Source organism: Chiloscyllium plagiosum, chromosome 7, assembly GCF_004010195.1.
Source record: "Chiloscyllium plagiosum isolate BGI_BamShark_2017 chromosome 7, ASM401019v2, whole genome shotgun sequence".
NCBI lineage: Eukaryota > Metazoa > Chordata > Chondrichthyes > Orectolobiformes > Hemiscylliidae > Chiloscyllium > Chiloscyllium plagiosum.
The window spans coordinates 8,192,272-8,216,005 of record NC_057716.1 but is presented as its reverse complement, the minus strand read 5'-3'; the positions used below and the strand labels follow the sequence as shown (position 1 = coordinate 8,216,005).

The 23,734-nt window shown below is 40.3% G+C and overlaps 1 protein-coding gene across 3 annotated transcripts in view; it reads right to left on the bottom strand.

Annotated features, from left to right (window-relative positions):
• LOC122551286 (spermatogenesis-associated serine-rich protein 2-like) overlaps positions 1–23,734 on the bottom strand; it is a 157,709-nt gene that overhangs the window by 83,236 nt on the left and 50,739 nt on the right. For 2 of the 3 annotated variants that reach the window (XM_043692962.1, XM_043692960.1), the window contains exons 2-6: positions 12,992–13,070; positions 7,546–7,654; positions 4,827–4,876; positions 4,476–4,731; positions 2,258–2,446 (exon numbers count right to left, since the gene is read on the bottom strand). In XM_043692962.1, coding sequence (XP_043548897.1) covers positions 2,258–2,446; positions 4,476–4,731; positions 4,827–4,876; positions 7,546–7,654; positions 12,992–13,030 — 643 coding nt within the window. In that variant the 5' untranslated portion in view covers positions 13,031–13,070. Of the gene's footprint in view, positions 1–2,257; positions 2,447–4,475; positions 4,732–4,826; positions 4,877–7,545; positions 7,655–12,991; positions 13,071–14,771; positions 14,820–23,734 lie in introns of those variants that run through there. The other variant, XM_043692961.1, reaches the window with a different exon arrangement.

The window sequence follows — 23,734 nt, the reverse complement described above, 5'->3', positions numbered from 1 at the left end:
ACTTGCAAGCTCTACTATCTGGAAGGATCAACAGCAGAAGCATGGGAACATCACTACCTGTATGTCATCCTCCAAACCTGCCTCCCACACGCAGATATTGGAACAAATGAGTTAGGAACAGAAGTAAAACATTTAGCTGCTGAAGCCTGTTCTGCCATTCAATAGGGATCATTGCTGATTTATTTCAAACTCCAATCTCCCATCTCCCAACAATCTTTGATTCCTTTTTCTGACACAAATCCAGTTACCGTTGCCCTAAAAATATTGGGATCATATATAATATTGATGTACCTGTGTACTAACATTTTGTTTGTTTTACCAAAACACCTAGATCCCTCAACACCTCAGAATTCTACAGTCATTTTCATTCAAGTAATATCTTCCTGCTAAAGCAAACTACTTCACATTTTCATATATTGTGCTCCGTCTGCCAGATTTTTGCCCACTAATCATTCTATATTGGTCTGTAAACCTTCTGTGTCCTCTTTACTTTCTAAGTACCATTGTTTTGTCTACCATTCCTTCACTCTCCTCAGTTATGTCATTGATATGAATTGTAAAACATTGAGGCCCCTGTACATTTCCTTGCAAGACTCCTCTTGTTCCATCTTGCCAATAAGAAAAAGAGACTTATGCAAACTTTACCATCTTGACCAACTATATCATTGTTCCCCCATTATAGCCAGATCAACTTCCGGGAAATCCCTTCTTAATATCACTGTGAGTATATTTTCACCAATTTGAAGAGTTGGCCTCTTCACCATCACCTTTTCATGGTCAGTTATGGATGGACAACAAATATTGGCCTTGCCAGCAAAGCCCACCTCCCACAAAAGTATAAAATATTATAAATGCAGGTAGATGTTTGTGATGCAAATAGAGTTGGGTCATACACAATTGGGTTGCACACAATGTAGACCGATCAGAGTAAACATTCAAATTACATCCTCAACAATATGCAATACTTGAACAAAGGTCAGTGTACTCTGGTCAGTTGCTGTATTGCTAGAACATCTAGACAAATGCTGTCAGGAATGCATTACTGAATGGGCCTGTACCACATCAAATGCATGATAACAGTAGCAGCAGGGTTAGAACAATGAATTTCAAAAGTATTAATCCCAGACCCAGTGAATATGCATCTCCTGCTCAGATTTGTGAGCTAACCAAAGGCCTAGTTAATTGGTTGCCTCCAGTGAAAGGAGAGGAAAGTCCCCTGACCACCCATGTGTGCTGGTATACATACTTCATGCCAATACCAAGTTATCTACCAATTGGCAACATCAAAGCCTCCAATTCCTCTCATTCAGCCAACCTCATATCAATTCTGCTGCTGTCCCTTTTTCTTTCATTGATTTCATCTTTGAAGGCAAGCTTAATATGTGGCACTTTATCAAATACATTTTGGAATGATAGCGTGTTCACCACATCAACATTACCCTTACTAATCCTCTCTGCTACTTCCGTGAAACAAAAAAAACTCAATCAAGTTAGCTAGAGTTGCTGGGCCTGATTTTCTGATCAGCAGATTGCAATAAGGATTGCATGTTTACCATCATGCACACTCTCAGCTGGGACTTTCTATCCCAACTGGAATAAGAAAAGAACAGCAAATCCATTCACAAAGAAGGCTGACAAGGTAAAGCAGCACAGAAGACAGTCCCCTCTTTATTTTTTTACAGCATCAGCAGCTAGATTTAAACATCTTGAGTCTTTTAGTGAATGAGGGAACAAGTGGGCATTGGAAGTGGGTAAGAGGAACAGAGATGGGGAAATAGTATGGTTGGCAGGGTGGGTTAGCATGTCAGGCAAGGAACTTGGTATCTGGTTCAGGGATTGTGTAGCCAAGTTGGGTGATCTCTGGCCCGGTTTGGAGAGTGGGTAGTCGGATCAGGGAGCTTGAGAAAGATGTGGTGGGGTAAGTTACCCTGTTAATCACGGAGTAACATCAGAAATTAAACATGCAAATGACTAAGGTAAATTTCCAGTAATGTGCAACCAGCCCATGTCTCTGGCACTTAGATCAATCACCGTAAGAGATATTCACACAGTGTCTGCTCTTTGGAAGTTGAAGTTTCCCAGGTAATTACATACTTGCACCTGTATCAGAGCTTCCACAGGATTCTGACGGACAGCAGCAACACAAGTGTGCTGCATCACAATTCCCCACAAGGGAAGATGTGAAACACTTCCCCTTTAAACAAATCTGTGCTGGCTTGCAGTAACTACTCCACATTGCAAGAATTTGTCCTTTTACCTCTCTTCTTGTTTGATACCAGGTCTCCTGGTACTGTTGGAGATGGTGGAGCAGTGGAATGGGAACCAGACAAAGCTTTTGGTTTTGCCTTAGTTGTAGTTGGTCTGTTGGTCAAACATTTTTGAGCATCATGAAGAGGCTGCGATATTGGCTCTGAAGGCAGCTTTTCCTCTTCAGGTGTCAGGCCAACTAGAAAAATATTGAAAGTTATAAGTTTAGTGCTGGTTACCTAAATACAAGCAGATTATACTAGAGTATGCATCATAGGTTACAGCAACCGCTACTACACATTAAGCTACTTATTATCATAAAAATCTAGTTTAATTTATAATAAATCAAACAAAATACTTTCATTGGTTGAAATCTGTTAACTGACCATCTATGATGGAAAAGTTTAATTTCACCATATTCTGTGTTTTTTTTACAGTGAGAGAAATGATCATTTGAGGTTGATCACTAGTTTACTTCAGGTTGATCACTAGTTTACTTCAGGTTGGAGATCCAGAAAAGGTTTCAGACTCTATTACCTATACACATCATGCACTCAGACATTTGACAATGCGAGGACATATTTTCAAAGCAGGATGCATTCTGGGTTGCAAACGCAGTCACAATGTTCTCACCGCACTGTTTTTAATTATGAGTCCAAGTTGGGGCAGGAGGCAAGTTCAGCACCCCATTAAAGGTGTTGAGCACTTGGAGCTGCCCTCTTAGCACCAGCAGCAAATGCAGATGCTGCTGCCTTATCCAAGAGAGTAGGTAACACCTTACAGGCCCAGTGACCTGAACAGCAATGAGGCAGCACACAGGCAAAATGAAAGCCCAATGCTCGCTTTGGGCTTAAGTACAACAATGAGAAACCCATTTCAACATGAAGACACTTTAATTGGTACAATAGACAGTGTTGCTGAGGTTATGAGGGAGAGTTGAATGTTAGGTCTCACTCTTTCAAGGTATAAAGCTGCTCCCCTGACCATATCCTTAAACATTATCATCTTGGGTGGATGCGGAATACATGTCTCAGCTTGAACCCTTCCAGATCCTTGCACCCTCCTACTACAGTGATGCAGTGGAAATGGACTGGTAATCCAGAGGCCCAGGCTAATGTGCTTGAGGACATGGCCTGAGATTCTAGTAGCTGATGGAATTTGAGTTTGATGAGTAAATCTTGAATTGTGAGTGAATTTCAGTAATGGTGACCATGATGTACATGTGCTAATGTGCACAAAATTGTTCACAATTACTGACCCGAAGATTAACATTTCCACTTTACACTTGGTAGGCCCTAAAGCTTCTGAAAGAGCTTAGAGAGCTGTTACTTGGTAGCCTGCAGGTTTCCTGCCCCTTTTCCCACTCACATCTTGCCCTTGTCTGGACCTTTGATAATCTCTAATTGTCCCAGATATGACCAAATTCTGGGATGTTCAGGACCAGGCTTGTGTAATCACCACAAATCAAACCCATGACATTTGTGCTATACATGTCCAAGGTAAATGCGGAATTTTAATTCCTGTTTACAAAAACCCCATTCCTGTACAGTCATGACAGAATCTAGCGAAATGGTCTAGTTTACCAGAACTCCATTTGTCTATCCCATGGGAATCTTGGGTTCCACATTTCTGGCATGTAGGTCTTATTTACAATTGGAGGTAAGGGACCACTGAATTTATGACAAGTGAGATTTGCAGGGTCAAGCAGGCCAGTGGCACTAGGAATGAAATTAGTTTTGGACAATAGTGTCAAATACAGGTAAAATATATTACAATAGCAGGCCATGTCACTCATTTCTGAACTGACTTCAAATGAGAAAGAAAGTCTGGCAGACTGCGAACCCAGCTACTGATTCATAATCACTTATTTTAAACTACTCACCAAGACCAATTTGCCCCCAGACTTTCCTGTCCACAGCAGTGTGTGAAAAATTAAATAAATTACTCAGTCTCTTTGTTGGAGGTTTTGATGCAAATTTGCCCTGATGATATCCCACATGTTCAGCCAATCCGACACTCACTATGTACAAACTGAATTATAAACATGACTACAATAGTAGAGTATGCCATTGGTTTATTGAATGGACTACACATTCTCAAGTGTTTTCTTTTTAACATTGTTTTTAAACTGTTACAAATCTTGTTCTCAGATGCTGTACAACTTCTTTCTATTTTTGTCTTGTATTCTCTTGATAACTTGAACAAACAGTACAATATTGAGGGCTGACCTGGTTTTTCTGGTGCTTGCAGCTGATGCAACTTCAGGCTCATTGCTGCCTTCTCATCATTGGAAACAATCTCCATCCTTTCACTGAGAGAATCCACTGAGGAATCATCATTGGCTGAGCCATTGGCATGGTAACCATTCAGTCCAGCTTTGGACAGGGGGAGATCGACATTGTCTTCCAGTCCGCCAGGCCTCTTGCGCTCTTCCTTCACCTGGCCACTTGGCTGTTTTGGTTTTCGTTTCCTTTTCTTATTGTGCTAGGTGTTAGATGATTCAGATTGTTAGATTATTCAGATTGTCAACCAAAATTAAAATACAATCTAGCCAACACTTTTGTGCTTCTCAGTCTTACCTTCTTTTTACCTGGCACATTCCACTCTTTCAAAACTTCCACTGCACTGCCTGTCAAAGAACAGGAAGAAAACATCAACAATTGTACTTCCTCTAGAAATGGAATGTGGGGGGAATAGGATTGAATAAAATTAAGGGGAAAAAAAACCATTGCTTTTACAGTGTTACAGTCTGTGTTTACTCAGCAGTATTCACTCTAACGTATTGACCCAGAATTTCCACGGAGCTATTCCCACTCCACTATTATAACTGTGTTGAGTGGAAATTCTGCTTATACATCTCAATGGAGTCTCTACTGTACTGCATTTCTGCCTTACTATTAGTGGTGGAAGAGCAACCAAGCTACAACAATTAGATGTATACAAATGTAGTACAAGAGAAGATCACAGAGTTAGCAAAGTGTGAAGTCACACAGGGCTTGGAAAGCAAAATCTTAAAATCTCAACATTGCTTAACTGGACTTACCTTTGTAAGTCAGTGAACACTAAGGATGATGGGTGAATGGATGTATGTTAGAACATTGGTAGTAGGGCTTTGTGTGACCTCATGTGTCAGGAGTTGAGAATGTGGCTAGGAATGTGTTAGAATAGTCAAGACTAGAGGCAAAACAAGGCATGAGGATCATCTCGGGATCAAGCAAAGCAGGTTTATGAACAATTTGGCTCAATCTCAGACTACTGCCAAGGACAGCGATGGATTCAGTGATGATGGAGTAGAGTGTTGTGGGGAACCATGACAATGGCTTCAGTCACCCCAATATATAATCATAGGAAGTTTTAGCTCATCCGATACTGAATGTCAGTAAACAGCCTGATAATTTCGAGGGAATGCAGTAGCTGAGTGAAGTGGTGGTGAAATAGAGCTGGGGTTATCAGGGTACATGTGAAAGTTGATGTATTTTCAAATGATGTTACCATGAATATAGATGAGAAATAGGAGGGGACCGAGGATAGGGCCTTGAGAGATACCAGAGGTAATGTTTTAGGAGCAAGAAGAGAGGCATATGATACTCAGTCTTCAAATAGAATTCATTCCCATATAGTTGGACAACAGTGGGAGGTACTGTAGAAGGATAGTTTGGTCAATTGTACCAAAGCCTGGAGACAGGTTGAGGAGGGATTAAGTTTTGTTTGGCACAGTGACAAAGATGGTTTCTGTGACTAATGGGAGCTGTTCCTGCACTGTGACTGGGCAGAAACCCAATTGGAAGAATTCAAACATCAAGTCTTGGGAAAGGTAGGAATTGATGACAACACGTTCAAAGCCTGTGGTGAGGAAAGGGAGGTTAGAGGTGTGGCAGTAGTCTACAAGGACAGTGAAGTCAAAAGGTTGATTTTTGTTTTGAGGAGAATGATGATGATAATGGATTTAAAAGGAGAGGCGCAGTCTCTGAAAGGAGATAACCGTTAACATCAGGTTAAGATGGGGACCATGAAAGGAAGCTGAGTGGTGAGCAATTCAGTGGGAATAGGATCAAGAGAACAAAACCTGGTCACAATGGGAAAAAAAACATGAACTTGGAGACAAGGTGAGAGATGGGAGAGAAACTAGACTTAGGTTTATCACTAGGGCAGAAGCTTCAGATTAGGTTTAGTCTAATGGGTCAGGAAAAAGGAAGGAAATACCAGACACAGGTGATCTCAATCTTAAAAATGAGTAAGTCTTGAGCTTTGTGCACTGATATTTGGAAGTAGGAGTGAGTAAACTTTGGGAGAGGACTTTAAGAAGATTGTTTGCAATTGAGAAAAGATGCCACGGTAAACCTTTGCATTCTAGGGTAATCCAGGAATCACGAACAGTTTTAACAGACAAGAGCAGTTCAGCCCAATGTTGCTTTATTTAATCTGGCTAGATCTGATGCTATTTGTTCAAGATTGCATTTTATACTTAATGGAGTGTTTCATGGTGCAAATCCATGGTGTGAGAGAGAAAGAGAGAGAGAGAGAGAAGACAATAGTTTCAGTGAGGTCTCTGGCATCAGGGTCACTAAACAGCAAAGAGAAGCTCTATCGGATTGAACTTGAGTGGACACGAGGAAGAGGTCTGAATAAAGCACAAGTTTCTGTTCAGGGTCAAATGGAACAGTTTCAAGGTTGCTAACACTGAACTGTGAATAACTTGTGACTCATCCAAAGTCTGTTGGACAGGTATCATGACAACATGGTGAAAGGTTTGGAATCAAGAGTACTAATGGAGAAGTAAATCTGCGCGTCATTCATACATGTTTGAATACCAACTCTTTGTTGATTGATGGGGTCATACTGAGACTAATTCTATGATAAAAACTCTTTTCCCTTTTAACCACCATTGTTAATGGGATTTGTGTGATCCTGAAATGCCTCCAGTAATTCTCTTCATCTCTGTAACTAATGGCATGTTAGTGATTGTTAATAATCAGTTTTGTTAGTGGGAGATTAACAACAGAGAAACAGTGATATTCCTGACATGCCTATTAAAAAGCGGACTTTCATTCCCTTTGATATGAGGGAAAAGCTGGCTTGAAATCATCTGCCACGTGGTTTGAAATCATCTGCAACATGTTATTACTGGGCTGATACAGGTAAACTTTATATTCTCAAATTATTCCATGAATGAAGCAGTGGATATGATCATTATGCAATGTATTTTAGGTCGGGTTTTATGGTGAGACAGAGCTAAATGTTTCAGGAAATTGTCAAACTTATTTACAATGACATCAACGGGAAAAACAGTCCGATTACCATCCATGAAAGCTTGCACTGCCTTGTTCACATTGTTGTCAAAGTGTTGCAGCACCAGGATAATTTCATTGTTACTTCTGTTTGGAACCACAGTTCGAACAGCAGTGATCTGGAATATGGAATAGAATCATTATTAGATTGATATTACTCTTCCTTTATAATGCTCACATTTGATTTTATTGTCCTTTTTCATCCCTTCGACGGAGATGCTGGCATGTTGTAAATCTTTGATTAGTTCCTGATCCAGCTTCCATTCTCCATGGAAGGATCATCAGAGAGAGAATATAATATCACACAACAAAATACAATAGGGAAAATGAATTAAGATGTGGAACACTCCAGATCATGAAAGAAACATTAACCCCAGCTGACAGAGCAGATCCACGTTACAAAGCCAGTGAGTGAAACGATAGTATTGTGTAAATGTAAAGCCTCAGCCTGGCAAGAAACAGAGGAGATCCATCATAAGAGCTGTGATAAAGATAGGAAATCATTTATTTCAAACATGAGGAGAGGAATCGGTCAGTCAGTGAAATCATGATTAAAGTGGGAATTGTTATTAAATCCACGAACAGCAGGATATATACAGTGAAGCTGCGAAAAAATACAGAATCCTCCACTTTACCCATGAAGTGAGCGCCTCCTCCATTTTGGCAATGGGAAATGGGAATACTCCATAAAGGAAACTTGAAAATGAAAGAAACCCATAGATGTCAGACTGTCAGAAAAAGAACCAAAATCAACTGACTACCACCCAGCAAACTACCAGGATTGCACGTTCAAAGGAAATGCCTTCTGGGAGAATCATCTGAATTTATGAAACCAAAGACTTGAGGGAAGTTGAGGTAATATTAGATGCAATTCTATTGACAAATGTACAATATTAATAATGGGAAAGAAAACTTTGGGTGAGGGGAGATACAAGCAGCTGTAACTACTATGGTGATGTCAAATGGACTATTGGGCAGAGCAGTTTTGGATCTGGAAGGAGTGAGACCCATGATCTGATCCTCCTCAAAGTTTTTATTAAAGTACCTATCATACCAGTGTAAACCTGTAACTAGATGCCAGTGCAAGAAACCACATTTTGTTAACTACAATAGATTCATCTAGCCAACTCAGGAAGTGGTTTTCCTCCATCACATTAGACCGTATAGTTTCTATAGAAGATGGTGGTAGCAGCCTTCAGCATGAGCAGCAGTGCAATGAGCTGGCATGTTTATACAACAGTTACCAGGAATGCAAGATTTAACGTGGCCTACAAAGTGGTGTATGGAGCTTGTATCTCTGCTGACACCTTTTCATAGGTTCTTGCCATTGCAAGATATAATGAGTAAATCTTCCTGAGAAAATAACAGCAAATATATGGACACATAGCATTACGAAGGCAAAAATCAGCCAGCAAGTTGAGGAGAATAAGAGAAATAGACTAAGTTTAGAATCTCAAAAGTTTGTTGGTTAACTTGCATTGGACAAATATCACTTCCCACTTAACCTCCCTAATAGGACTCGCTGGATTTTCACATTGCCTGGGACGACTCAAGATAATCTGCAAACTTTTTAATCATGCCCCCCCCCCCCCACCCTTTCAACAGATCTTCCTTCATCATTTCCACCTCCTTTGCCTGATGCCAAGCACTTCTGACTGTTCCCTCTGTGACATGTACACAATCACCCCTGGCATCCAAATCCCTTCTGGATATATATCTCCATGTCAGCATGGGAAATCTATCACTTGCCCTTTTATTTCCTCTTTACTCACCATCCAAGATTCCAAACCCCCCACCCCCCTCCAAGTGTAAGTGCTTTATGTGTACTTTTACAATTTAGTAAACTGTATTCACTGCTAACGATGTGATTGATTTTTTTCTACTCTAGGGAGATGAAATGTAGAGTAAGTGGACCATTTGCTGACCACACTGATCAGTCCACAATAATGACACTGAACTTCCAGTTCCTTGCCATCTTAATTGTCTACCTTGTTGTCATATGGATGGCTGTGTCCATGGCTACTGTAGTGTTCCAATGAAATTCAAGTGTAGCACCTCATTCTTCAGTTAGGCTCTTTACAGCCTTCTGAACTGAGTGTTATGGAGGCGGGTTCCATCAAGACATTCAGAAGAGAATGACGCAGTATTTGAAAAGGAGTTATGGGCAAAGTTAGTGGGGACAAGGCAGGAGAAAGGTTCTAAGTGAATTGCTCATTCAGAAAACTGGTGTAGACATGATGGACTCACTGTTGCCACCTGCTGTTAGCAGGTCCAGACACAACTACTTGAGCTCCCATGCTCTCCCTCCTTCACCCACGCCACCTGTTGCTGGAAGCTCCATTATGTAGGAGAGTATTAAACTGAACAACGCAAATGTACGAATCTGCACAGATTAGTAGTAAATCAGAGGATTAGGCAGACTTTAAGAAATGTCAAAAAAATAAAAAAACTTTTCAGATTAAAAGAAGGAAGAAATCAGAATATGAGCAAAGCTAGCTGTTAGATTAGATTAGATTATATTACAGTGTGGAAACAGGCCCTTCGGCCCAACAAGTCCACACCGACCCGCCGAAGCGCAACCCACCCATACCCCTATATTTACCCCTTACCTAACACTACGGGCAATTTAGCATGGCCAATTCACCTGACCTGCACATCTTTGGACTGTGGGAGGAAACCGGAGCACCCGGAGGAAACCCACGCAGACATGGGGAGAACGTGCAAACTCCACACAGTCAGTCGCCTGAGGTGGGAATTGAACCCAGGTCTCTGGCGCTGTGAGGCAGCAGTGCTAACCACTGTGCCACCGTGCCGCCCATATAAAAGTAGTTAGAAAGAGTTTGAATAGGAAAATATTAACTAAAGCCAATGTTGAGCCACGAGACAGCATACTTAGGTAAATTGATAGTAGAACTTTGAACAGGTATTTGTGATTGTTTTCACAGTGGATGCTTTAGAAAATGTTCAAAAGTTAACTGAAAATAAAGACGTGAGAGGTCAAATGAACGTAAGATAATCACCATCACCAGGAAAACAGTCTAAGAAAACTGTTGGACCTGAAGTTCCCAGAACCAGACGATTTGCACCCCAGGGACTTAAAAGAAGTGACAGTACAGACAGTAGAAGCAGTGTTCGTAATCTCCCTAAATACATTAGAATCTGCTGGGTTCCAGCAAATTGAATAATAGCAAGAGGGGTTGGAGGCAGAAGGCAAAAAAAATTATAGGCCAGTTAACTTCCTGAAGGAAAAAAATCATTCGAGACTGTTTCCATGCTGTACATCTCTATGACTCTATGACTGTACGACTAGTTAAAAACTACAGTGATATACATCTTGCCTCAAACTAAAATAACTACTATTAGCTGGGAAATCCAATCAGAAATCAATCTGCACACATTTCTATTCAACGATAGTAACTGTAATCGACTGCTGGTGAGTGGACCAGAAATAGACTGGGCAGCAGGCCCAAAGTACCTGGGGAGTGGTGAATCCAGGTGAGCAGGGCTGGAAAGGAACAGGGTGCAAGGCCATGGGCTGTAGCAGAGGGAAGAAAACAGAGGCACAAGGGAAGGAGAGAGAGAGGGGGCCATAAAGCAAAGCATGTTAAAGTTGTTCTGTTTTTATATTGGATTCAGACACTGATAGCTGCTGACAAGTTAATGAAGGTGCCAGCCACAGAGATTTATTCCCTTACCTTGGTATTGGATCTGGGATTCTGAATGACTGCTGGTTCTTTGCCCCTCTATTCTAAACTGGAGGTGCCACCTCTGCTGGACACTGACTGGCCAGCATTCAGTGAGCCTGAAGAGCTGATTGACTTTTGCAAATGGCATTCAGCAAGGGGAGGTAGTTTGTATCTCAGCCCGAAAGGAGCTAACCACTTACAGCGTGGCTGCTCACTTTGTTGAGTGGACAAAGCCAACCACTGTCAACTGTTTCCAATGAACAATAGCTGGCTGCTCACAGGAGAGTAAGTGCTCAGGAACCATAATCAGCTGTTTCTAACTGGCCTCATGTTTGGCAACTGCTTCAACAATTCTGGGTAAACTGTTTTTCCTTCTGGATATACATCTGCTAGACTTCAGGACAGAACTGACAAGTGTTAAGTAACTCTGGAGATTCAAGTGTACATTGTTGCCCTAGCAACACAGCACCAACCCAAGTGGAACTGGAGTTGTAGAAAAGTGTGGGACTGGAGTTTTTCAGACTGACTGGTAGAGACAGGGACTGGTAAATTGAAGTAAACCAGAAAGGACATCGGCTGCTGGAAGTCTGAAATAAGAGCAGACATTGTTTGAGAAAGCCGGCATCTCTGGTCGCATCTTTGGAGAGAAAATGGAGTTAACGTTTCAGATGCAGTGACCAGACTCGAAATGTTAACTCTGTTTCTCTCGCCACAGATGCTGCCAGACCTGCTGAGTCTCTCCGGCGATTTCTGTCTCGGGGCAGAATTTGACATCCCTGTGTTGCTTTGGTGAATTCCCAGTGGCAGGAGCTAAATGGCTGCCCAGTTAGGACAATTGACAGACACCTCCTACCTCTGCCAGTATTTTACTGGTATTGTGTTAGACTGCCATCACGCAGATTCCTGCAATGAGGGGGTCCTTCTTTGTGACTGCTTCAGGACTCATTGTGGCATTATGGCTAAGGCACCATTGATCAGGCAGACAGCTCCAGCATCCACAATTGGACAACATTAGAAGCTGTGGCTCCTCAATGACTGGTGCTGATAAAATGCCAGTAAGTTCCACTGCCTGCCATCTGGGGGAGGGGGTCAGCTCCCACCTTCGGATTCAGTGGTGGGACACCTTAACTTGTGGAAGCATTTCAACCTGTCATTTCTATTAATTAACTTATTCTAAAATGGAGATATGTAAGTATCAAGTTATGAAAATGAAGTTTATAAAGATCGCTATTGACCCTGTATCAAAGTCTTGTAATTTCTGCCTGTAATCTATGGAAAATATTGCTTCTCACGTTCACCTGGACCTTTGGAATGTCACTTCTGCAATGAGTGTCATCGGGCTAAATGTAGTCGATCGCAAAGTTAAAGGAATCGCCTGAAACTAGGGGACACAGATTAAGAATGAACTAATCCCTTTTACAGAGATTAGGAGAATGTTTTTCTTACAAGAGGTTGTTAGATTGTGGAATTCTCTTCCTCAGATGTTACTAGATGTTGTGTCGTTAACTTTATTCAAGAGTGAGTTGAGTCAATATTTGATAGACAAGGGAATCACAGATTATGGGATGGAGACAGGTAGGGAGCCGAGACCACTTTCAGGTCAGCCAAGATCTTATCTAATAATGAATTGAATTACCTTATCCTGTTCCTAAATCTTATGTTTTTATGTATGATGTTTCATTCCAGGAATAAAATATAACCAAACTAGTTTTCCCTTTCATTTCTTTTGACCACAAAAATATAAATATAAATATTGTGCTGAACTCTTACCTTTTCTTTGAACTTTTCCTGAATATTGGTTTCCGACATTTCTGCCTTGGTGCTGATCTGAAATCCAACACAATCGAACCTATCGGACATACCAAGCACAAAGAAGAATAAACTGTGTGCCTTAAATAACCAATCTGCAAGATTGGAACAGTTTTTAGAGCATATTTAAGATTGAATTATGAGGCAAACATTGGTATAGTTGCTGCTTCACTCCATATCTAATAAATTAATTTACTGTTGGTTATCAGGGCTGTATCATAGAATCCCTACAGTGTGGAAGCAGGTCATTCAGCCCATCTAGTCCACACCAACCCCCTGAAGAGCATCCCACCTACACCCACACCATTCCTGTAGCCCTGCATTTCCCATGGCTAATCCATCTAGTGTGCACATCCCTGGACACTATGGGCAATTCAACATGGCCAATCCACCTAAACTGCACATCTCTCGACACTATGGACAATTTAACGTGGCCAATCTACCTAATCGGCGCATCTGTGGACTGTGGTGGGGGGGGGGAATCTGGAGCACCCAGAGGACACCCACGCACACATGGGGAAAGCCCACAAACTCCACACAGACAGTTACCTGAGGGTAGAATCGAACCCAGTTTCCTGGTGCTGTGAGGTAGCAGTGCTAACCACTGAGCCACCATGCCATGCAAAAATTTTTTCAGTCTCTCAATAATAGTGATTATTTAATTTTAAGTGCAGTTATTTAATTCTGTCAAAATACAAATTATCTGTGTAAAGAAAGTCAGGCAACATAGAGAAGCAGGCAGTATCAATGCTTGAAAAATACATTGCTTATTCAATGCACATATCCTCTAAATCATTTCAGTGCTTCACGTAAATATCCACTCTGCTATTTATCAAGATCATTCCCATTGCACCTTAATTACGCCCATCCTTCAAGTCATCTTTCATTATATAACAAATATCACTCAGGTATTTTCCTCGGGCCACAAGTGTTACATTGTAGGCCACAAAAATTAAATAGAATTGCAATTTGTGGCAAAAATCATTGGGCTGAATCTCAGCTGCCAAGAACAGCTGTGTTGGACTCAGGTCGGAATTCATACAATCTAAAATAGCAACACAACCAGCCACTTAGTCAAAGAGACCAAGAGTGACATTAGATGAAAGTTGCAAATTCATTGATTGCTAAGCTGCTGCTATTAGGGACTGTGTTTCAACTCCATTCCAAATGAGCACAGGGAAAGTGAGAATTTATAAGCACAGGAAAGGGAACTGATTGGTGAATAAAGTGAAGAACTTTTACTTTCTAATCGTCTTCACTTTATAGTTAATAGCACAAGAGTAAGATTAGGATAAGTTAAAATAAGTAGAAGTAACTAAAATAATTTAGAAGTTTAAAATTAAAGTGTGTCAGGCCAGCTCAGTGGAGCATTTGTAGCAGAGTTCTCCAGGGGCTGATATAGGGACACTTGCTTTTCCTGATGAATACAATTATCTAGACCTTGGTGTGCAGAGGACAATTTCAAAGGTTGTCAACAGCACAATACTTGGAAGAAATGTAAATTGTGAGGAGGATAGTGCAGAATTTTAAAGGGCGTACAGGAAACAGAGAGACTCGTATACATCGGTACTGTCATGATTCAATGTGCGCTGGAAATCAAGTTCTACTATTGGCAGAATGGCCACAAATCTGAAGATTGAATGAAACTACAACAAATCCCAATTTATCTTTGATTAACTGCAAAAGAAAACGACACCAGTTTCTTCAGTAACAATTAAAAAAATTATGATAACACTCTTACAAAAGAACAGAATTCATACATCTTAAACTTTACTCCATTTAAATTTCCACACATATGCAAAAGAAAAAAAAAGTCAAAACACAAATTCCATGATTGGAAGTGTAAAGGAATAACATTCAGAAGAACACTTCTGTATCTCCAGTTCACATAACAAAACTGAATGGTTTGGTTTCACTTTCATTTTGAAACTTTGATCATGTTTCTTTGTTACTTGCACTGCGACAATCGGTCTATAGTTCAGATGTTGTTTAATTGGATCTCATTTTTTTTGGAGGAGGGGGATTTTAGCATTATTCCAGTCAGTGTCAGCAAATGTGGTTTTCCCTCTCACTTGACAGAAAATTTGATGGAGCAACTTCACAGAGAAAAGGAAGGAGAGATGGATATTCATTCAGCCAAGTTCTGGAGTCTCTTTGCTTCACTTCCTTTCGCTCCCCTCACTGAGTTTGCAGCCTGATCAGATATGTAGCTAATCCTGATCCCACAACAAATGAAGGCAGAGAATGATCGAAGAAGTTGAGACTGTTTTCCTTTGAGTGGAGAAGACTAGGAGGAGATTTGGTAGAAGTTTAAAGATCACGTGAGGTCTGTTGGGATAGATAATAAACAGATTGAGGAATATACTGCATAATCTTAAAATGTTTTGTACAAGAAGCAAGGACATGGTGAGAAAAAACAACAAGTAGATTGGGAATGCAATGCACTGACTCAAAATATGGAGAAGGCCTACTCATGTGAGTTATTCAAAAGGGTATCAATGAATCTTTAAATAAAAGCAACGTGCAGGATTTGGAGAAAAGGGAAGTGGGTGGCTCGAGATTAAAATTCTCCGATTCAGGGCAGAAGCAATGGCTTTCTTCTACACTGTGACAATCTTATGAGTTTTGCTCTTGAGGAATGTAGAATGAGCAACTAATTCACCTGCAGGATGTGTGCAAATCATTTAAATATTACCATGAGGCTGTCTGCCTTTGAAGTGAGTTATAGATGGCTTGGTGCTGGGTGGGAGTCCCATCCTCAAGTGAATGGATTGTTGACTCCAACCCCCCCCCCCCCTTTGAAAAATGCTCAATATTGTGTCTTTCATCCAAACTAACCACCACATCATGGCACAGCAACCGACAGGAGTGAGCAATGATAGACAGCCGCCTAATTGGCAAAGCAAGTCTGGGGGCACGAGGTGCAGGTGGTGAACCAGAACCTGGTCATAGCCTCCTATTTAGAACTATGGCACCTGGACCACAAAACCATAACTTGGAGGCTGACACTTTTTGTCGGAATACATTTAAATTCTTTGAAGATCTGCAACTAGTGAGAGCTTGGCTTTACAAGTGGATGGTTTTTGTAGCGAATCATTCAGGACCCTTGCCACAGAGGAAAGGACATTTGAATACTCCTGACCCATTCTGCTCGCAAACATCAAGTGTCTGGAAAAAATTCAAATGTAACTCTTTGTCACTCTCCACAGGTGGAGATCTGAATTGATGTATTGACTGCTGACCAGTCCAGACTTGGTTTGACAATCAGTCCCTCTTTTGGATGTAGACTGTGTGTCCTAGATGAGAGTCATTAATTAAAGGAAATGGAAGAGATAAACCATCCAGATAAACCCAGTCTCAGTAGAGTTGCAGTGGCTGTCAGCAGTGATGGGGTCATTCAAAGAACCTGAAAGTAGTGCTAGAAGAGTTTGAATGATCTCCTGAGATCGAGCAGAGCGAATGTCTCACTGTTCTGTAGATGGACCTAGATGGAAGGCTGGGATGTAGCTCACGGACTGTCTATTGTATTGCCCAAGTGCAGAGAAGATCATGATGCAGATGAGCCACTCTGCATGACAAACGGGGTTTGGGGAGGTGGAGGCAGGAGGGAATTGAACTGCAACAGCTGCAATGGCAAGAAGCATTGAGAAACATTGGCCCTGGCAAAGTGTGGGTTGGCCACACATTTGAAAGCATTGATTACAACACATCATTGTGTTCTTTTTCATTTCCTTGCAATGACAGGGAATGGGCCAAGACCAGAGATAGCCATTCTCATTCTACTACAGATGGTGGTCCAGGAGCTGGAGGCCCATCGCTGGAGCCAATCCATTAGCCAACTTGTATTTGGAAGAAGGCCACAGGGTGACATTTTAAGTTAATCGTGTATGAGGTAGAAACTGAGCATTAGGCCATCAGACAGCACCTCCTTACAGACCTCCGGGTTTCCACTTATATAGTACTCCAGTGTCGATAGAATCTCATATTGTCCAATTAGCATTTATTCGTCAACCAGCTATTACTTTCATCTCTGGTTTCATCCTCTTCCTGACAATCTGACTCATTGTCTACCTGAAAATTCTGCATTTAATCAACCTTTTCATTACTATAGCACAAACCAATCGTTTTAAGTTCCATGTCAACTGAATGCACTATCCACTATTCAATATTTTGAGTTTGATGCGAAAGTCACACCATATGTTAGTCTGAGAAATGTTGTGAGGGCTGAGAGATGTCTTTCAACTGGAATGCTATATTCATGAAGAATTGCGGGATCCAAATTCAATACTGTCACTGGTAATTATCTACAGTCAGCTGCACATTTATCAATGGTAAAGACTATCATTGGTTCAGTTGGAAATTTCTCACACAACCTTTTAATACCATTTCTGCAAGTTTGTCTTCCCACGTCTTTTTTGAATTGTCAGCAATTCTAAGTATTGATCTCAAATAATTAATACCAGTACAGAATGTCTACTTGTGCTTTTTCTTTCTGCGTTATTCTTTTGTTAATTTTCATTCAGGCGTTTCCTATAACTCAACAAAATTTTGTTTTTAAGTGTATGATAAGAGAACTTCTTAAATCTATGTCCAAATCATCAAGGCATCTCACTTTTATATTTTGGTAATGTCGAAAAGGAACCTTATTCCTAAATTCATCACTTTCATTGACCATTTATCGAAATGAACATGAATTGGGCCTCTTTTAATATGATTCCTGTAACTAAATATATATTACCCATGAGTCAGAGTTATGGTCTGGTTCCTCCTTTGATTTGTGATAAGACTTTTCATTCAGTTCGATGTATTTAGCATAACCAATTTGTCTGCCCTCTATAAAAGGACAATTCTGTGCAGTAAATTCACAGCAGAATACTTTTCTTTTAAATTTTTAACAGCACCTTCCACAATTTCAGTAACATCCAAAAAACACATAATGTGCATCCTCCGAAAACCAGATCATGGTTTGGTCCAAATGAAACATTCAGTAGCTTTGTCCATTAATGCTATAGTGTTGCTGTTGCGTTCCCTTCTGTCAACAAAAATGATAGTAATTTTCACTTTGGCCTCAGGCACAAAAGTGGCCAATCATACACCCTACCAATTTTCCTATCCATTGATTTTGAACAGAAAGCAAGTCTAAATGATTTTTTTTTCTATATTTTGCTGCCAAAGAAAGCTACTTGTCTTGATTACATGTGGAAAGAGAGCCAAGAACAGCAAGCAATTGCAAAGCCAAAGGCAAATGATTGCCTCAGCCTCCGCTGCATTTCATTTTGAGCCTCCAACTGTTTTATACCAGACCATTAGTCATGAAACTCCAGCTGAGACTTCCCAATTTGTAGCCAAAGAATGAGGCAGACATTTTCAACTGATCCTCTGGCCCCACAAATAGGAAAACACGCCACATTGATCTTTAATCAATCAGTTTGCTAAGCTCCTAACTGAATCACAGGCCTCGATGTTGATGTCCTACCCCACTGGGCACTGCCAGCCAATGAGACTCCAAAATTCCCTTTTTCTACTGAAAGTTGAAGTTTCTTTTATAAATTACTATTGTATTCACAATAAAGAAAACATTAACGAAAGGGCAGTGAGAAGCTGTCTATGTTCAATTAACACTGTTTAAATCTTTCTGTGAAGTACTGACATATAATAACAATTGCGAGACTACTTGAAGAAGATTTGTTTTGACCTGGACAGCTGCGAAGAGAGTGCACTGGTCACCTACCATGGGGAATGATGAAGGACTGAAGATCCAAGAGCAATTCAATACTCAGCCCCTCATCTGCCACACACTGATTGACTGACTAACTGCTGCTGGACTCTGGGTTTTATTTTAAAGCTGTATCTTTTCACTTGCCCTTTTCTGCCTCCTTTTCCCTGATTGCACTGCTATCTTTTACAGATACTCTTTCTTTCCTGGGACTCAGTGCAAGTAACCTCCTCATTCTGAAGGATCACCAAGAGGAGAGAGATGTGCCACCTTCACCAGGGTTGGACAAAGGCCCCAGCTTTATTTTTTTTTTCTTCTTTTTTTTTTCTTTTTTTCCCTTTTTTTTCTATCTAAATAATTTAACCCCAGCTTTAGACATCATGTTTTGAGGCCATAAAATGCCTGTGGCCGCACATCTAGACACTTGTGTCAAAGCTTGCTTAACACCCTGCACAGTGAGGGGCAGTCAGCCAGGCTATACTCATATAAGAAACATCAGGAGAGGCTAGATCATGACAAGAAGACAAGAATAAAGTGGAGGATACAAACAGAATGTACCTCGGGACAGTGGGAAATCGGGAGAGGTCAGGTCCCAGCAGTGAGATTTCAGGCATAGATGTGGGGGTTCTGAGGTCCAGTGGTTAGGGATGTCAGGGCCATTATAGATAAAATTTAATTTTAACAGTAAAACAAATTAAAAGTTTGATAACAACAGAAATGAAGATAAACAAGGGAAAAGTGCTCTATATTCCCTTATAACACTGATTCAAAGATTTGTAAACACACAGTTGCAATAACCCAAGCACATTTATAGATTGCACAGAAACAACAGCTTTGTATTGAATTAGTACATCCTGGTGAGGCTTACAGACACTGTTGTAAATCTAAGATCATTTAATGCTGTAATTCTGGCATGACCCAGTCCAACTCACTCCCAAGGACAACACACGTTTAAAAAAACGCTGATGGGTTTGGAGTAATTGACATTTCAACTCATCCATTGAAACTGTAGATGACTCTCCCTTAAATACTATTCTTCTACTCTTGACTTGGCTTCCTTCCATATGCTGCCTCTAGTTCAGCTTCAATTCTTTTTCTTCTTCTTTTAAAAAGCTTCAAAAGTGTAACTTCACTTCTCTTCCACCAACAGCAGCCCAACTCTCTAGCTGCCAGCAATGTTAGCATCTTATTTTAAGATCATTTCATTACTTTCAACTCATTATTTTAACAACACTGCTTGGCTTACATTAGCTTATTGAAAAACTTCTCAGCACTTCAGAACCTGATTATATGTTTCGCCATTGAATGCACAGAGTCAAAATGAAAGTCAGAGTCTGCAAAATTCTCTCTTAACTCCTCTGGGTAGTCCGCTGAGAATTCTGGCTAACCTAATCTCATTTGGAATTGTAGTTATTATAGTTATTTTAATGCTAATTGTTAACTCCATACCCACAGGCAAACCCATATGTTTAACTTCAAATTCCAAGATGCTCAACTTGCAGAAAATGTATAACAAAATACATATAATACATATTATATATATATCTAAATCACACAGCTTTCTCACAATAGCGAAACCTGCTTATGCTGTGTTCAATGACACAAAGCGCATAGGATCAAGGTTGCTATGATCTGCTTTAAAAAACTGGAATACTGCATTCAAATCAATAAAACCTTAGACAGTTCATGACTAACTGAAGCAATTCAGAGTATGCAGTTTTCACTATGAGAAGCAGAGAGACTTATTGACAACAGTTTATGGCCTTAATGTATTTCTAAACTGTAAAGAGCTGTAATGTAGCTGCTGGGAACTCATTGCATAGTCAGCAGCCTCGAGATCTGGTGTTTTCATTGAAAGCAACATGAGAAGATCTATACTGCTAGCTCAGAGCAGCCCAACACAATAATGCCCCAGCATAACACAGGAGAAATTTTGTACTTTTCTTTATTTCTTTGGAAGTGGGCACTGATGGGAAGACCAATGCTGAATTGTTTTTGAGAAGTTGGCAGTGATTATCTTTTAACGATGTAGTCTATGGAGTGTGGATACGTCAGTGCTGTGAGGCAGGGTGTGATGGTAAGTTCATTGAATGGTAAAGGGAAGTGATTAGATTCTCTCATTGTGGTTGGTCATTGCCTATACTTTATGCGGCATTAGTGTTTATTTGCTGCTTATCAGCCTAAGACTAAACATTGTCCAGATCTTGTTGTATGCAAGACAATCCCCTTTGTTGTCCTTCCACTCCAGTTCTAATGTTAATTTTTAATAAAAATGTTCATAGATAATCCTTTGATTGCTCACAATTAAATTCATTAAGAGAGACAGGCAGAAAATTCTGAGGTGATACTTTTTTTGGTCAAAAGCACAAAGAGAAACACTTCAACCTCTTAGAATACAGTTTCAAAAGGGTCAATACCATAAAGACCTCGGAGAACTTGTGTCAAATCTGTGCAGGTGACATGACAGATTACCAAAGCAATTCATAAAACATAAAGAAATCCTGGCTTTGATCAACAAAACCACAGATTTAAAATGTAAAATGTTATGCTAAACCTTACAAAATATTAGTTGGACTCCAGTTGGAGCATTGTGTACAGTTCTGGGCACCACATTTCAGGAAGGATAAAAATGTTTAGTAGAGAGCAACAGAAGAGATTTATGATGTTGATTTAAGAGATAAATAAGCATTATTATGTAGATAGTGTGGAAAAGCTAGTATTGAGTGCGCAGAAAACTAATAGGAGATTTGATAGAAGCCTTTACCTCATGAATGGTTTAAAGAGTGAATAAAGGTTTTAGAAAAGCTATTTCTAATGCCTGAAAGGTCACTGACAAGGGGCGACAGGCTGAGTACCAAGGATACCACTGGTGAAACTTTTTAAAAAATATTTTGAGTGTTAGGAATTGGAATGCATTGCATGATGGGGTAGATTCAATAGCAGCTTTGGACAATAAACATCTGATGGAGAAAAAGTTACAGGGATTCGAGGAAAGCACAGTGGGCTGTGAACAGCATTCCCTCTAATTTGTTTTCCCTTGAAAAAGACTTCCGAAGTGCCAGGCAAGTCCTGGCTTGAGGAATAAATTGGTTTACAAGGACAGGAGAAGCGTTGGAGGGGTGGGAGACCTTAGTAGGAGGTCTGCTCGGAGAGACCCAGAGGGAACCTGCAAAGAAGGTTCTATCCCCACTGTCTAACATCAGCCTGCACAGGGTATACTCAGAACATGAGCCTGACCATTCTCTGAGTAATATGTGGGTGACAGCACCAAGTGAGAAAGTAAGGAGGAAAACTGAGAAAAAAAAATGATGACAACTCACCGCAGCAGATTAGAAAAGTAAAGAAACAAAAGTAAAGAGTAACAGAGAATGATCATCTGGTTGTAATAATATTAGAAAGAGTGCGGTTCTCACAAATAATTATTTGCCAACCATTTATCTAGGAAATGATGGGTTACAATGACTTTGTACATATTTGACATGAGGTATTTTGATGTCTTTGCTGACTATTACATTTACATTTTTTTTTACATTACATTACAGTGTGGAAACAGGCCCTTCGGCCCAACTAGTCCACACCGACCCGCCGAAGCACAACCCACCCATACCCCTACATTTACCCCTTACCTAACACTACGGGCAATTTAGTATGGCCAATTCACCTGACCTGCACATCTTTGGACTGTGGGAGGAAACCGGAGCACCCGGAGGAAACCCACGCAGACACGGGGAGAACGTACAAACTCCACACAGTCAGTCGCCTGAGGCGGGAATTGAACCCGGGTCTCTGGCGCTGTGAGGCAGCAGTGCTAACCATTGTGCCACCGTGCCGCCCACTATCTTTGCAAACAAATTACAGCAGGATTTGTCAATCTTTCCTTGACAACAACATTGCCAATTTTTTCAAAAAGAAAACGCTGTGCAGAAGTGCAAGCGAGGCAGTCACACTTTTGCATTGCTAGCAATTTTTGTGCAAACATTGACATCCCTGTGCCCTGGAGATCCCGGTTGCTTTCCACCTTCTGTCAGTTTTAATGTGGTTTGCACAGCTTTTGGATCTGCCCATTTGTCATCTTCTCATCACATCCCATTTCCACTCTTTGCTCATATCTATTCACAAACCCAGGAAGAGCTCAGCTCATTTCAACAATGGCACCTGTGACAGAGAGGAAAATCATAGGTCAACTATTTTAAAAATAAGAGTGACACTAAAGAAGTGAATAAATCGTGGCTGCACCTTCTGACACGCTGCATATACCGCCTGGGCACTGGCAACAAGAAATATTTTAAATATCACAAATATTTAAATCAGGTGAGAAATAATTAACAAAAACATAAAAAGGAAAAAGAATTGATTTGAAGTACATATCAGATTAGAGAAAAAAAGTTTCAGTAATGTTCATTTTTTAACTTTTATAAATTACCCTTTTATTGCACAGACTGAAATAAAATCAGAGATGAGCACTTGCATACATCATCAAATCAGTAGTATCAGTAAATATTCCAATAAGTCAACACCAGCATTTATTATCCATCCTTTTTTTTGTAAATATATTTATTAGCAAATTTTTTTTAACTTTACAAACATATAAAATTATTGAAAAATACAATCAGTAACAAATACCAGTATAATAAAGAGAAAAAAGAAACATAAATTACAATACAATTATTGTCTACTCACTACTAACCTACCCAGAAACAAACTCTAACACTATATAAAGCAACACCAATAATAAGTAAATAACTAATGGTTCCAAAAAAAGAAAGAAAAGCAAAAGGAAACAAAAAAAACCCACAAAATACTAAACAGCTATGCTCGGTGCAAAGCTCCCAAACAAAAGAACGGGAGCATTGTATTTATACCTGTATTAACTCAGGAGGCCCCTCCTCCAAGGCCCAGGGCTCGACAAACCTAACCATCCTGGGTAAACAAACGTCCCATTTAAGATAGCCAACAAATCTATACCCAAATAACTCAAGTAGGGCTGC